We start from the raw sequence: 15,595 nt of genomic DNA, 5'->3' as shown, positions 1-15,595 counted from the left end.
AACCAGAAGAGACCTTTGCTGTCCTTCTGTTAACAATATGAATTATGGTCTCTGTTCATAGTATGTGTTACATAAGTCTCAGCAATGTTTAGGGGAACTCTTACCCATGTACTGCAAAGGAGCCATGTGCTACGAAGTACAAAATTTCATAATCTTGTGACATTTGTTGTAAGACTCTGAGGTTAAACTGCTATTGAGGCAGAAACACTGTATTTATAGGGATGGGAGAGACTGCAGTAAATTAGATGGAAAGTGTCTCTTCTGACATAAATTGCTCTGGCCAATCTGGTTGAGGGGCTGAGGGCTGTTTGCAGCTGGTCACACACCCTTCAGGGTGGGGGTCACCACTGGGGTGCCTGGCCAATCTGGGTGAGGGGCTGAGGGCTGTTTTCAGGCTGGCGGGTGACGGAAGCTCCCAACCGCTCCTTTTTTTTCTTTTTCTTTTTCTTTTTTTTAATTCTGGGCCAGCTTTAGCTCTGAGGCTCCAGCTCTTAGGCCTCCACTGCTGAAAGTAGGTAATCGAAACAATGTATAACTCCAGCTCTGACTCCAGCTCTGAGATCCCAGCTCGCTGAAAGCTGGTTTCTGGGGTTTTTTTTAGCTTCTATATTTGTTACAATGTTTCTTAAATTGCAGGCTCAGAGGCCTGCAAGGCAGGCGGGGAACGTTGGAGTCCTCCGTCACTGAAGCAAGCAAGCCTCATGTTAGTTTCAAGCTGCCTGGCTGCCGGCCACAATCTTGGCTGTCAGTTAATTTGCATATCTTGCTGATTAGCCAATGGGAAGGGTAGCGGTCATACGCCAATTACCATGTATCTCTTTTATTAGTGTAGATGACTGACTGACTTGAAAAATGGGGGTCAGAAGCAAAATACAACCCCTTATATTTATTTATTTATTTTTCCATAATACTAATTTATTGTTACACAAATGTACAGTGTTTGAACAGAAAAAGAAAGCCCCACAGTCGCCTAGAAAGAGGACTTGAAGCAGCTCGTGGGAAGCAGGGTGGCTCCGGGATGTCAGGTGTGTGGTTAGCAGCTCTGCTGCATGTATGTGGAGATGTCCATTTCTTGAGGAAGCTCTGCCACATTGGCTTCAAACCGAACCTGAACATCATTGAGGATTTTGGCATCATTCTCATGAGACACAAAAGTGATAGGCACGGGCCACCCGGTGGAGGTAGGTGTCCGAGTCCTCAGGCATGTTGTAATTGAAGACAACGTTGACTCACTCCACTTGTCGTATGTCGATTTGTTGATGATAGCCATTCAGACAGGTGTGAGATGGTACCTCATTGTTGTTTTGATTTGCATCTCTTGGATGATTAGTGACTTTGAGCATGTTTTCATATGTCTCTTGGCTTCCTGAATGTCCTCTTTTGAAAGGTATCTATTTAGGTCCTTTGCCAACAGGTTCCATCTCAGCCCTTGCTGCATCTGGAACAGCCCCAGCCTTCAGCAAGGATCGCGAGGAAATCCACAGTGTGACTTAGGATTTTCCATGTTTCTGAAAATAATTTTGATGTATGAATGCATTAAACCATGCTCTGAAACCCGGGGGGCGGGGGGAAGCATTTAGTAAGTGTCAATAGTGTGCAACATTGTTCACAAACATTCTTCTCTCTTTACCTGTACAATATTTCTGGTGGGAAGTTGTGTTTACCATTTTAAAAACGGAAAAATGAAAGTGGAGAAAGTTTATCTCCCTCCTCCAAAATGGTGGCCTAATAGGGAGAAACATCACAAACCTCCTCCTGGGCCCAGGCCAAAAAGGGACGAAATCAGAAAACATCAAACCAGAAGTAACAAATTTAGACATGGCTGAGGAGATAATTTTTATTTTTATTTATTTATTTATTTATTTATTTATTTATTTATTTGTTTGTTTGTTTGTTTGTTTGTTTGATTTTTACTGTTTGCCTAATATTAACAATTATAAACAGAGCAGTGCAACTAGTATTTGAAACAATCCCTACAGTGCTACAGTGTTAGGCACAGCTTTTCACTTCTCTTCACACCACTGGTTCTCTTTGCATACCTGGGATTCCTCTTCCTCAGTAAAGTCATTTTTTATATGGAAGGTCTTGCGAATCTCTTCGGAGGTTTTCCCCTTGATCATATTGGCAACAGTCTTGCATGTCACGTCAAGCAAACCTTTGATGTCTAAATAGTTTGCAGCCAGAATTAGTTCAAAGAGTGTTCCTTGGTCAACTTTGAGGAGTTGTTGGTCCCAAACAGGAATATCATCTGTTCGCTTTTCTTTGTTCTCATCATCCTCAGGAGTTGGATGGTAGTCCTTGTGTTGGGTGCACCACTGAATGACCTTTTTTAATGTTGCTGCATTAACATTTGGTAGAGGAACTGGGTCATCATCGCCTTCATCATCCATTCCAAAATCTTCTAACATGGTCTTGATAGTCACAGATTGTTTGGCAATTTCAACATCAACTTCAAATATCTCTCCATCAGAACTCTGCAATTTAATTGGAGACATGGTGCTCGGTCTCAAGGAGAAAGCGGGCCTGAGGCTGACGAGAGCCGGGCAGCGTCAGCAGAACCAAAAGCAAAAGGTGGAGAACAAGGCCAGTTACTTGTTCGGGTGCCAATTGTTGGGGTCCAACCCCAGCAGGTCCAGGGGTTCCCAAAGGCGTGGACGGAGTCGGCGAAGAAGGAGTGACACCAAGACAGCGTTCAGTTGATCAGCAGCCCAGCCAGGTTCTCTAGCCTGGATCTCCAGCGAAGTTCTGTGTTTGATTGTCTTGTAACAGCTGTATTTATACCAGTTGATTTTAATCCTATCAATTTCTATTCCAAAGGTTGGGGCCTTTCTTATCTCCATTCCAGGGAGTAAAGATTATGTAGCTTAAGCGTGATCCTTCTTAGTTAAAGTGATTAACTACCCTCCTGGCACATAGTTTAGGGGTTTTATTCCCTCCCTAACTTCAGGGGAAAATCCCTATCTGGGGAAACAACCTTTCTTGGAGAGGTGACCTTGGTGAAAACACATAGCGCCAAGAAGGGGAGCAAACATATTAAGAACAGTATGCCATATATGCCAGGTCCCTTGAAACATATGCCGTGCAGATGTTTCTTCCCTGCAGTGACTGTGTCAAGCAGCAAGGATGGACCGGCTTCCGGCACATTCCCCCTTTTTCATTTTTCAAATGATAGCACATGTAAGTCCCATGGTATTGTCTTGAAATCTGTTACAGCAAATATTTTCCAAGTCACACACCTGAAGAAAGGGGACCATTGCGTTTCTAAAAGACACTGGAGGAAACATTCTTAGAAACACTGCCCAGTGAAATGTATCTCACCCCCTAGATCAAAGGTAACCATTCACATTCTACCGTCCACTGGCTTCAAGCTTATTTTCCTTAACCCAATCTCACAAAAATCAGTTTAAGTATGACCTTGAACTTAGACAGCCCAATAAGTAATCACACATAGTTTATCTATTTTTCACCACAAGTACCCTATAAGTCAGTGATGGGGAACCTTTTGAGCTCGGCTTGTCAAAATTTTGAAAAACCCTAACTTAACTCTGGTGCCGTGTCACATATAGAAATATTCTTTTTTTAAATATTTGCAACCATAGTAAAAAAATTATATTTTTGATATTCATTTTATATATTTAAATGCCAGAATCGCTGCTTGTGCCTCTGAGAGAAAGCTGCCCTCGAGTTCCAACCGATGCCAGACAGTCCTGTTTCTCCCTTATGAGTCTGGGTCCCCAGAGACTCGCCCAGAATTGGAGCTCAGACCCTGAGACTCCCTCTCAATTGAAAAAGACAATTGTGACCTCAGCAGACAGCCGTCTCCACATGCACCTCCACACCTTTGTATTTTACTTCTGCACCACACCTCCTCTGAGTCTCAATCCAAGCAACAGCAGCCTCCTGATCACCACACCCTCTGTTTGAGGAACAGCAGCTGTACGTGAAGCCCCCCACCAGCCAGAGGAGCCACCACAGAGGTGAGAACAGCACCCACCACAGGAGCCCCTGCCAACTGAGGAGCAGCTGCTACAACAACCGCCAGAGGAGCAACTACAGCCCGATGGGCCACTGCCACCAAAGGAGCAGCCCCAGAACGACTCAACATCTACATATGTCGGTGAGATCAAACGTGGGTAGACAAAGAAACCCCCAAAGGAAAGAAAAGGAGGTCTCAACAGAAAAGCAGAAAAGAGAAACATTTTCCAAGAAGCCAAATTCACTCTTTTCTTCAAAATTTTTTACTGCACTATGGCAGTTGGCTAGTGTCACAAAATTGCTGTGTGGCACACAACACTGCACATTTATTTCTCAGGTGCCTGAAGGCTTCGGCTAGGTTGGCCAACATGTGATCTTGACTGGGTTTACTCATATGCCTGGGGATTAGGCTTGGAGGCACCTGATTTAGGCTGGGCTGGCTGGGTGACTAGGCTCTGCTCTGGGTGACCCTCCTCCTCCTCCTCCTCCTCCTCCTCCTCCTCCTCCTCCTCCTCTTCCTCCTCCCGGGACAGTCGGCTAGCTGGACCCATCCTCTTTGTGATGGCAGAAGCACAACAGAGCAAGCCCAGATTTTCAAGCCTCCTCTTGCATCACATCCATTATTATCCCATCGGCTAAAAGAAATCAGATGGCCACACTCAGAATCAAGGGGTTGGAAGGTGTACTCTGCTTCCTGTTGGGAGGAATAGCAAAGTCTCATGGCAAAAGGCACAGGCACGGAGAGGGCTGGAGACTCGTGGATCTGTTTGTTGAAACTCTTTAGCCTCACGAGTTGGGCTGGTGTTGCTCAGCGGTTGAGCATCAAGCCAGGAACCAACAGGTTGCCTGTTCCACTGCCAACCCGGTCAGGGCACCTGTCTGGGTTCTGAAGATCCCCAGTAGGGGGCATGCAAGAGGCAGTCAGCAGAGAGAGGATGTTCCTCTCTTTCCCATGTTTCTATCTCTCTAGCCCTCTCCCTCCCTCTCTCTAAAAAACAGTAAAAACACATTCAAAGAAAAAACAACCTTAAAACGTTTTAGCCTTCTCATCACGGCAGCCTGTCTTACAATGCTGAAAATTCAGTAGGGCCTGGCCTTTTAAGGATTACATAGAGGAGCAGTCTCAAAGCCTTAAAATGCAAATTGTAACACCCTATTTCTATCATTAGATTTAGAAAAATAATTAATAGCTTGGGAATCATAATTTTACAGATTCTACTGGTTAAGTTCAGTGCACTGAACTGACTCATATACGTCCATTCCTTAGATGAAGACTCATCTCTGTGCCTTGGACCAATGTCTCTTCCCTTTACACCTTGAGTATTAGCCCAGAAAACTCAGGTTATTCTTGGGAATGGCGGGAAGCAGTTTTAAAGTCATAGCACAGAGTTACATGCAGGTCATAGGAAGGATTCATTCTGAGTAATAAATAAATGTATTGTCATTATGCCTATAAACCTTGATCTTTCGGGTGTGGGAAGTTATTATGTGGCAAGGTTTTAGGGGATTTGAGAGGGATATGACAGGATTTAATTTCTTAAGTAACAATTGCTTTATCACAATTATTTTTTTTTCCAAATGGCTAATTCTAGGAAAATTTTCAAATTCTATCTTTATTCCATTTTTTTTTTTTTTTGGTTAATCCTCACCGAGGATATTTTTCCATTGACTTTTAGAAAGAGTGGACAAGAGAGGAAAATACAGAGAGAAACATCGATGTGTGAGAACACATTGATTGTTTGCCTTCTGCAGAGCGATAACCAGGTCTGGGCCTGCAACCAAGGTACATACCCTTGACCGGAATCAAGCTCCGTACGCTTTGGTCTGAAGGCTGATGATCTATCCCCTGAGCCAAACCGGCTAGAGCCCATTTTTCTAAAAAATGTAAATCATTTAGGACAATAAAGCACAGTGAAGTGAAGATGAGTGCTATGGTGTGAATGCTTGTGACTCCTTCCCTGATCCCCCAAATTCATAAATTGAAACCCTATTGCCCCAGCTAATGGGATTAGGAGCTGGAGCTTTGGGAGGGGGTTAGGTCCTGGGGGTGGAGCCCTCATGATGAGATGTGTTCCGTTATAAAGGAGGCCTGAGTGAGCTGCCTGCCACATTCCCCAAGTGAGAATACAAGAAGTCAGAAGTCTGCAATTGGATGAGGGCTCGCACAGACCGACCATACAGACACCATTGTAAGATACGATTTTTGCCTTCATAGTTCATAGTGAGTCCCATGTGGTGGGAACTGTCTGGTCATGTGCAGTAGGACACCTTGTGCCTTGTAATGTTTTAAAAGTAGTTTGATTGGGAGATGTCATTCTCCCGCGACAGTACGGGCCCGGAGGTTTGGTGGAGCCGTCCCTCTCTGGTGTGGCTTTCTAGGACAGTTCCCAGTTTCCGAAGGCCTCTGACCTGCGAGCAAAGACGAAATCGGCGAGATGACGGACCGCTACACCATCCACAGCCAACTGGAGCACCTGCAGTCCAAGTACATCGGCACGGGCCACGCGGACACCACCAAGTGGGAATGGCTGGTGAACCAGCACCGCGACTCCTACTGCTCCTACCTGGGCCACTTCGACCTCCTCAACTACTTCGCCATTGCGGAGAATGAGAGCAAAGCTCCAGTCCGCTTCAATGTGATGGAGAAGGTGCTGCAGCCCTCGGACCGCCAGTGGACAAGCCAGAGGAGAACTGCGGTCCTGCCGGTCCGCGCTCTGCTGGAGAGCACCCGTATTCCTCCGGTGTGCGACCTCCCCGTGTGCCCTGACCCGCGGGGACAGATTCTTCCAGCCTCCGGCGTCTCACGGTACAGACATGCTTCCTCTGGGCGCCTCCCCTGATCCTCCTTCGTGTGGACCCTCGGAACACAGCGCTGGGGCCCCTGAGAACTGTGATCTTGGCGACCCTAAAGCCAGCGAGCTTCAAGGGAGAGGCACTGGAGTGAGACGGAATAGGGAGGCTCTCTTTTAGCCAGTTGATCGTCCCTGTTGGTTTTTCCATAAGGTTCAGAAAATGTTCAAAAAAATAAAATGTGTTTGATTGTGACACTAGCAATGTACAGAATCTTGAATTCATTGCTTTCATCAAAAGATGATTTAATTTTAAAGGTAACTTTCAAGGATAATCGTTGGAATTGGCAACTGATGAAAGATTGAAAATGAGTAATGAAAATATATGATTTGTTTCATTGTAGATAAAAGTTAAAAACGAATATTCGGAGCTTGTGGAAATTACTTTAGATATGCTTCTTCCAAATATTGTATTTCAATAGTCCAGATATCACCCACTGACTATAACTTCCTGACACCTGGTATACAGATAATATAATGACATATCCTCTTTTATAACATCTATAAAAATTAGTTCCTTCTTTAATATAAAACATTTAATAAAATAAGTCAAAAATTAAAAGCTCAGATATTCTACATGATGATGAGCAAACCAGTGACCTAATGAAAAATTCTGGCTCTGGACAGTGACTTGTCTAGAATGCAGAAGTGTCCTGTGTTGAAGTTATTCTGCAGGGACAGACGGTCAGGAAGCAATGCTGGGTGGATGAACTAACCCACACTACTGAGCACAGGAGGATGGCAGCAAGGAGCCCAGAGTGGCCTCCTGGTACTGCCCAGAGGCACCACCAGGTGGCAGAGCAGCAGCAAATCTCCTGGCAGATCTGGCCACAGCCTCCCACATGGATGAGGGGGGCTGCTGCCTCATCCAGGTCCACCAGGGTCCCTCAGGAGGAGGAGCTGTTGGAGGCCTAGCCCAGCTGGTGTGGAGCCGCCCCCGCCGCCAGACCAAGTGCGTCTGCCTGGAGTCCAGGCCACTGTCCGGCAGGCGCTCCTCTCCCACATGTGGGCAAGATGCACTTGCTCATCTGAGGGAGGAGCTGGAGCGGAAGCTGGTGAGGGGCAGCGCTGGGCCAGACCACCTTCCTCAGTGTCACCAAGGTGAGTGCCCTCCAGCTCACCTGCCCAGCGCCTCCCGCCTAAAAGCCTAGTCAACCCCCCGCCCCCCCTCCCTGCAACTGAGTGCGGGTTCCAGCCTATCTGGCACCTCCCAGGTGCTGGGACTTGGAGTGTCCCACTTGGTAGTGGCTGATGTGGGCGGGAAGGGCTCATTCCAAGGGTGAACTTGGGCTTGTCACCTATTTAAAACGCTTGGAGGATTGGGGTTTCCCTGGGCCTTGCTCTGTGGGGGCAGCCAAGGAGTCACTTTCCCAAAGAATGGGAGTTGGAGAGCCCCAGGGTCCTGGGAGAAAGCAGGAGAGTGGAGAGGCTCCATCAAGTCGCCACCTGGGAACAAGAGCCCCAGTGAGAGACCAAGAGCCCCAGTGTGGGCTCCTTCCCTGTGCGGGGCTGGTCCCCTGTCATTCTGGGGCAGGTTGCATGTGCTCCCTGACCTGGAGGAGTGGTGGCTGCTGAGCTGACAGGAGGCAGCTGGGGACAGAGTTCCAGCCAGACCCCAGCACGGCCCCCTGTCTATTAAGCCAGGCAGTGAGGGGTCCTGCTTCTCCAGGGCTTGTGTCTCAAGCCAGTGGACAAGACAGATCTGTAGTCCCCAGAAAGTTAACGACCTGGTCAAATAGGTTGTGTGTGTATATGTGTGTGTGTGTGTGTGTTTGTGTGTGTGGGGGGGGGTGAGCAAGGGAGGGTGGAGAGGCGAGCTATGGGAAGGGGCAGAGCTTATTCCAGGCCTGGGAATATGTGTCTTGGAGGGTAGTCACCACGTGAGCCCATATACAACTTGGTGTTTATTCAGCAGTGGCTGCAGTGCAAGGATGATGATTAAATTGTGGTTGGTTGGTTGGTAGGTTGGGCGGTTGGTTGGGTGGGTAGGAGGTTGGTTGGTTTGGTCTCAGAAGAAATAAGAGGTAGAGACAATCGTCTGTCTTTACTTAGAGCCCAGCAGTGGCCTGACTGGGTCTTGGCTGGTAGGGTCTGTCCTTCTCAGCTGAGTTTGGAAGTGTTCTGAGAGAGATGGCAGCACTTCTCCCACCTGTGAGCTGAGGCTGGCATCCTTGCTGCCTAGAGGCTGGCTGTCCAAGGGACTTAGTGGCAGGAATAATTCACTCACAGCTCCCTTCCTCACTGGACAGAATAGGTGACATGTGGCTCTCAGTCCATGCGCTAAGCTAATGTCAGGATGGGACAGACCCTACATGGAAGTATTTCAGCTTCACAAACCATTTGAGTGAGTTAAATAACAACTCCTGTGTTTTTTAACTTTTAAGGCAGAAGATACAGCCACATTTTAATTTGATGTTTACAAGAGTTGATTTTTACCCCCCTAAAATTGACTTCAGCTGAAGTTTTCCATACCTGGGAAGTTACTTGTTGAATTTTAATAAAAGTGACATATAGTGCTCAACACATCTGTATTTTCTGAGCCTTTTCACACCAATACAAAGAATATGCAATTGATGTTTTAAAAAGATAATGCTAAATTTACTAGTTTGGGTTATAGGACAGTTACTAAGAAATGTTTAGGCCAGACCTCTGAGCCCAGAGAGTCAGAGGGAGACCGCGTGGCAGACAGCCGCGTCCCCTGGGACAGGCACAGCCCCTGACGGGGGAAAGGAGAACCGCGGGATTCCTGGCGCTGCCAGGGAAATTGAGAGCTGGGTTCTGTGATCACGAAGGACTGAGCCTAAAAGGGGCAGCCTGAAGAGCTGACCTGACCATGCAGTCCCGGTAAGAGAAGAAGCTTACAGAAACCAAGCCTTCCCCGTTTCCGCGGCCGGCGTTTGTTTGTTTTCACTGAATCCTGTTCATGGGACATTTCGGATACAGACACTCACCTGTGCTGAAGAGAGGGAGAGTGTGCGGAGGAGTGGAATCTGGGGAGAGACTGGGGGGAGAGGGGGAGGCGGGAGAGGTGGCAGTGAATTGAGTGCTGAGACACCCCTGAGCCCAGGACTGGGGCAGCCATCCTCTCCAGAGAGTGAGTCTCCTCCCCCCAGCCCCCAGGCAAGGAGCACAGCCACACCCAGATTCCACCCTGTACGAGATCAAGGATTAAGATAACCTGATCACTCCCTGGGAGTTAACAGGGTCTGGCCTATAGAGGGATTTTCAATCCCAGCAACAACATAGCGCCGGTAACTAACTATTACACAGTCAGCTCTGGGCAGTGAACTTCCACTGGACAGAGAGGCCCTATAGCCTCAGAGGCCAACCCCAGAACACTGCCACCCAGAGGCTGACCCACAAACTGACTCTTTGCTAAACACAAAATAAGGCAGTCTGGGAAATAAATGTGGCATGCTTTAAAATAAGGACTGTGGTTTACAACACAGAGGAACAGTATATCGCAGGGAAACTCAACACTCTCCTGAATACCTGGAAGGTCTAAGGCGAGCCACACTGAAGAATAGAAGAACCGAAGGACCTTCACTACTACAATTTTTTTTTTCTTTTTTCACTTTTTAACTAAGAAACCAATTTTTTTTTATTTTTTTTTCCTGTTCTTTTTTTTTCTTCTTTTTCCATCACCTGATTTTACCCTTTTAATTACTACCTTCTTATTTTTAACCAGTATTATTACTGCTACCATTTTACCATTTTTTAAAGTGCCATTTTATTTTCTCTTTATTTTATTTTGGGATTAGTGTTCTCCATTCTATTTTCATCGTTATATTATTGGTTGTTTCTAGTTTGCATTCATATCCAGGGAGCTGTTGCTGGAATTTGTTGGGATTAATGGCTGTTCTATAGGAGTATTCTCCTCATATATAAAGTCTCTTCCCCTCTTCCACTTCATTCTCTCTTTTCGCTCTTTTTTTTTTCTTTTCTTTTCTCGCTTTTATTTTCCCCCCTCCTTTTTCGCAATATCATTTTTGCACTCCTTTTGTTGGCCCCTACTTTTCTTTTCTTTTTTCTCTTTTATCCTTTTCTCTTCCTTCTTCCTTATCCCCTAATTCTCTTAATTTAGGTGGTCACCTTTATTTGGGGTTATTAATATCGTGATTATATTTGTGTATAGTGCCTGGTACGTGGTGCCTTGTTGTGTTGTATTTTGTGCCTTTAAATCAACGCAGCAGATCCAAGCAATAGCAACCTCCTGAGCACCACATCCTCTGCTGAGGAACAGCAGCTATATGTGAAACCTCGCCCCAGCAGCCAGAAGAGCCACCACAGCTGTGAACAGCACCCACCAGAGGAGCTGCAGCCAACTGAAGAGCAGCTGCTATCGCAACCGCCCGAAGAGCAACCACAGACCAAGGAGTCACTGCCACCAAGGGAGCAACCACTGAACGACTCAACGTCTAGATATGTCAGTGAGATCAAACATGGGTAGACAAAGAAACCCCCAAAGGAAAGAGAAGGAGGACTCCCCAGAAAAGCAGCTAAGTAATACAGAGGCATGCAACATGACAGATAAAGAATTCAGAATAAGGATCCTAGAGTGCATAAACCGGATGGAGGAAAAAATCGACAACCTCTGCAAGAAGCAAGAAGAAACAGATGAAAAAATTGATAACATATGGAAGAAGCTAGAAGAAACAGATGAAAAAATCGATAACATATGGAAGAAGCTAGAAGAAACAGATGAAAAAATCAACAACTTAAGTAAGACCCAAGAAGAAATGAAGAGTGATATAGCTGCAATGAAAAACTCCATTGAAAGTATCAACAGTAGACTAGGAGAAGCGGAGGACCGAATTAGTGAATTAGAAGACAAGGAAGCAAAACACACCCAAAATGTACTGCAATTGGAGAAAAAAATTAAAGGACAGGAGGAGAGCCTAAGGGAGCTTTGGGACAACATGAAACGAAACAACATACGAATAATAGGAGTTCCAGAACAACAGAAGGATGAACAAAGATTAGAAAACCTACTTGAAGAAATAATATCAGAAAACTTTCCTGAGGTGGGGAAGAAAAAAGTCACACAAGCCCAGAGAGTCCCAAACAAGGTGAACCCGAAAAGACCCACACCAAGACACATCATAATCACCATGGCAAATGTTCAGGACAAAGAGAGAATCTTACAGGCTGCAAGAGAGAGACAGAAAGTTACATACAAGGGATCTCCCATTAGATTGTCAAATGATTTCTCAACAGAAACACATCAGGCCAGAAAAGAATGGACTGAAATTTACAAAGTGATGCAAAGCAAAGGACTGAATCCAAGAATACTCTATCCAGCAAGGCTATCATTCAAACTTGAAGGGGAAATAAGAAGCTTCACAGACAAAAAAAGGCTAAGGGAGTTTGTCACCACCAAGCCAGCAATGCAAGACATGCTAAAGGGACTGGTATAAAAATAAGAAATAAAAAGCTCAGAAAGAAAACAGCCACACACACAAAAAAGAAATGGCTACAAACAAGTACCTTTCAATAATAACTTTAAACGTAAACGGACTAAATGCTCCAAACAAAAGACATCGAGTGGCTGAATGGATAAAAAAACATGACCCATACATCTGCTGTCTACAAGAAACCCACCTCATTAGAAGGGACTCACACAGACTGAAAGTGAAAGGATGGAAAAATATCTTTCAGGCAAATGGAAATGAAAAGAAAGCTGGGGTAGCAATACTTATATCGGACAAAATAGACCTCAAAGTGAAGGCCATAACAAGAGATAAGGAAGGCCACTTCATAATACTAAAGGGATCAATACAACAAGAAGATATAACCCTGGTAAACATATATGCACCCAATGCAGGAGCACCCAAATTCATAAAAAAAACTCCTGGAAGATATCAAAGGAGAGATCGACAACAATACAATCATAGTAGGAGACTTTAATGCACCACTGACAGCACTGGATAAGCCCTCTAAACAAACAATCAGCAAAGATACAGCAATCCTAAATGACTCACTAGATCAGATGGACTTAATAGACATCTTCAGGACACTTCACCCCAAAGCCAGGGAATATACATTCTACTCAAATGCTCATAAGACATATTCAAAAATAGACCATATATTGGGTCACAAGCAAAGTATCCTCAAATTCAAGAAGATTGAAATCATAAAAAGCATCTTTGCAGACCACGATGGCATAATATTAGAAATAAATTACAATAAAAACAACCCAAAATTCTCAAACACCTGGAAGCTGAATAGCATGCTATTAAATATTGATTGGGTTACCAATGAGATCAAAGAAGAAATTCAAAACATCCTGGAAACTAATGACAATGAAAACACAACAATCCAAAACCTATGGGACACAATGAAAGCAGTCCTGAGAGGGAAGTTTATAGCCCTACAGGCCTATCTCAAAAAACAAGAAAAAATGGTAGTAAACCATCTAACTCTACAACTCAAAGAATTAGAAAGAGAACAACAAGAAAACCCCAGAGTGAGCAGAAGGAAGGAGATAATAAAGATTAGAGCAGAAATAAATGACATAGATCAGCAAAAAAACAATACAGGACATCAATGAAACCAAGAGCTGGTTCTTTGAAAGGATAAACAAGATTGACAAACCTCTAGCCAGACTCACCAAGAAGCAGAGAGAGAGGACCCAAATAAATAAAGTCAGAAACGATAGAGGCGAAATAACAACAGACCCCACAGAAATACAAATGATTTTTAAAAAATACTATGGACAGCTCAACTCCAACAAACTAGACAACCTGGAGGAAATGGACAAATTCCTAGAAAAATACAACATTCCAAAACTCAATCAGGAAGAATCTAAAAATCTCAACAGGCCAATAACTATGGAAGAAATTGAAGCAGTCATCAAAAAGCTTCCATCAAACAAAAGCCCAGGACCAGATGGCTTAACAGGGGAGTTTTACCAAACATTCAAGGAAGAACTAAAACCTATCCTCCTCAGACTACTACAAAAAATTCAAGAGGAAGGAACACTTCCAAGCTCATTCTATGAAGCCAGCATCACCCTAATACCAAAACCAGGTAAAGACAACACAATGAAAGAGAATTACAGGCCAATATCCCTCATGAACATAGATGCCAAAATCCTCAACAAAATCTTAGCAAATCGGATCCAGCAGTACATCAGAAAGGTCATACACCATGACCAAGTAGGATTTATTCCAGGGATGCAAGGATGGTACAATATCTGTAAATCAATAAACGTGATACATCACATAAACAAATTGAAAGAAAAAAACCACATGGTCATATCAATTGATGCAGACAAAGCATTTGACAAAATTCAACACCCATTTTTGATAAAAACTCTCAGCAAGGTGGGAGTAGAAGTATCATACCTCAACATAATAAAAGCCATATATGACAGGCCCACAGCCAACATCATACTCAATGAACAAAAACTAACACCATTTCCCCTAAGAACAGGAACAAGACAGGGATGCCCCCTCTCACCACTCCTGTTCAACATAGTATTGGAAGTGTTAGCCATTGCAATTCGGCAAGAAGAAGAAATAAAAGGCATCCAAATTGGAAAAGAGGAAGTAAAACTGTCCTTATTTGCAGACGACATGATATTATACATACTAAACACTAGAGACTCCATCAAAAAACTACTAGACTTAATACATGAATTTGGCAATGTAGCAGGATACAAAATTAACCCCAAGAAATCTGAGGCATTTCTATACACCAATAGTGAACTTTCAGAAAGAGAGATTATAAAAACAATCCCGTTTACCATTGCACCAAAAAAATTAAGCTACCTAGGAATAAACTTAAAGAGGTAAAAGACCTCTACTCAGAAAACTACAGGACGTTGAAAAAAGATATAGAGGAAGACATAAACAGATGGAAGAACATACCGTGTTCATGGATTGGTAGAATCAACATCATTAAAATGTTCATGCTACCCAAAGCAATCTGTAAATTCAACGCACTTCCCATTAAAATACCAACGGCATACTTCATAGATCTAGAACGAACTCTCCAAAAATTCATCTGGAATAAAAAAAGACCCTGAATAGCTGCAGCAATCCTGAAAAAGAACAAAGTAGGTGGGATCTCAATACCAGATATCAAGATGTATTACAAAGCCACTGTTCGCAAAACTGCCTGGTACTGACACAAGAATAGGCATATAGATCAATGGAATAGAATAGAGAGCCCAGAAATTGGCCCGAACCAATATGCTCAATTAATATTTGACAAAGGAGGCAAGAACATACAATGGAGCCAAGATAGTCTCTTCAATAAATGGTGTTGGGAAAATTGGACAGATATATGCAAGAAAATGAAACTAGACCACCAAATTACACCATACACAAAAATAAACTCAAAATGGATAAAGGACTTAAATGTGCGACAGGAAACCATAAAAATTCTAGAAGAATCCAAAGGCAACAAAATCTCAGACATATGCCGAAGCAATGTCTTCACTGATACAGCTCCTAGGGCACTTGAAACAAAAGAGAAAATGAACAAATGGGACTACATCAAAATAAAAAGCCTCTACACAGCAAAAGAAACCATCAACAAAACAACGAGAAAACCCACTGTGTGGGCAAACATATTTTCCAATGTCATATCTGATAAGGGCCTAATCTCCAAAATTTATAGGGAACTCATACAACTTAACAAAAGGAAGATAAACAATCCAATCAAAAAATGGGCAAATGATCTAAATAGACTCCTTTCAAAAGAGGACATTCAGAAAGCCAAGAGACATATGAAAACATGCTCAAAGTCACTAATCATCGGAGAGA

General features: G+C 44.0%; 1 protein-coding gene and 1 pseudogene across 1 annotated transcript; one reads left to right on the top strand and one right to left on the bottom strand.

The window, feature by feature from the left end:
* Nucleotides 1–2,000: 2,000 nt before the first annotated feature.
* On the bottom strand, nucleotides 2,001–2,665 carry LOC132213761 (S-phase kinase-associated protein 1-like). The gene has a single exon (XM_059660700.1). It carries the CDS (start codon nucleotides 2,493–2,495, stop codon nucleotides 2,004–2,006), a length of 492 nt encoding a protein of 163 aa, XP_059516683.1. The 5' UTR covers nucleotides 2,496–2,665; the 3' UTR covers nucleotides 2,001–2,003.
* A 3,715-nt stretch (nucleotides 2,666–6,380) lies between these two features.
* On the top strand, nucleotides 6,381–6,742 carry LOC132213927 (splicing factor 3B subunit 5-like; annotated as a pseudogene).
* The last annotated feature ends 8,853 nt before the right edge of the window (nucleotides 6,743–15,595 follow it).

This window comes from Myotis daubentonii, chromosome 12 (assembly GCF_963259705.1).
Source record: "Myotis daubentonii chromosome 12, mMyoDau2.1, whole genome shotgun sequence".
Taxonomy (NCBI): Eukaryota; Metazoa; Chordata; class Mammalia; order Chiroptera; family Vespertilionidae; genus Myotis; species Myotis daubentonii.
This window is presented reverse-complemented; position numbering and strand designations above follow the sequence as displayed.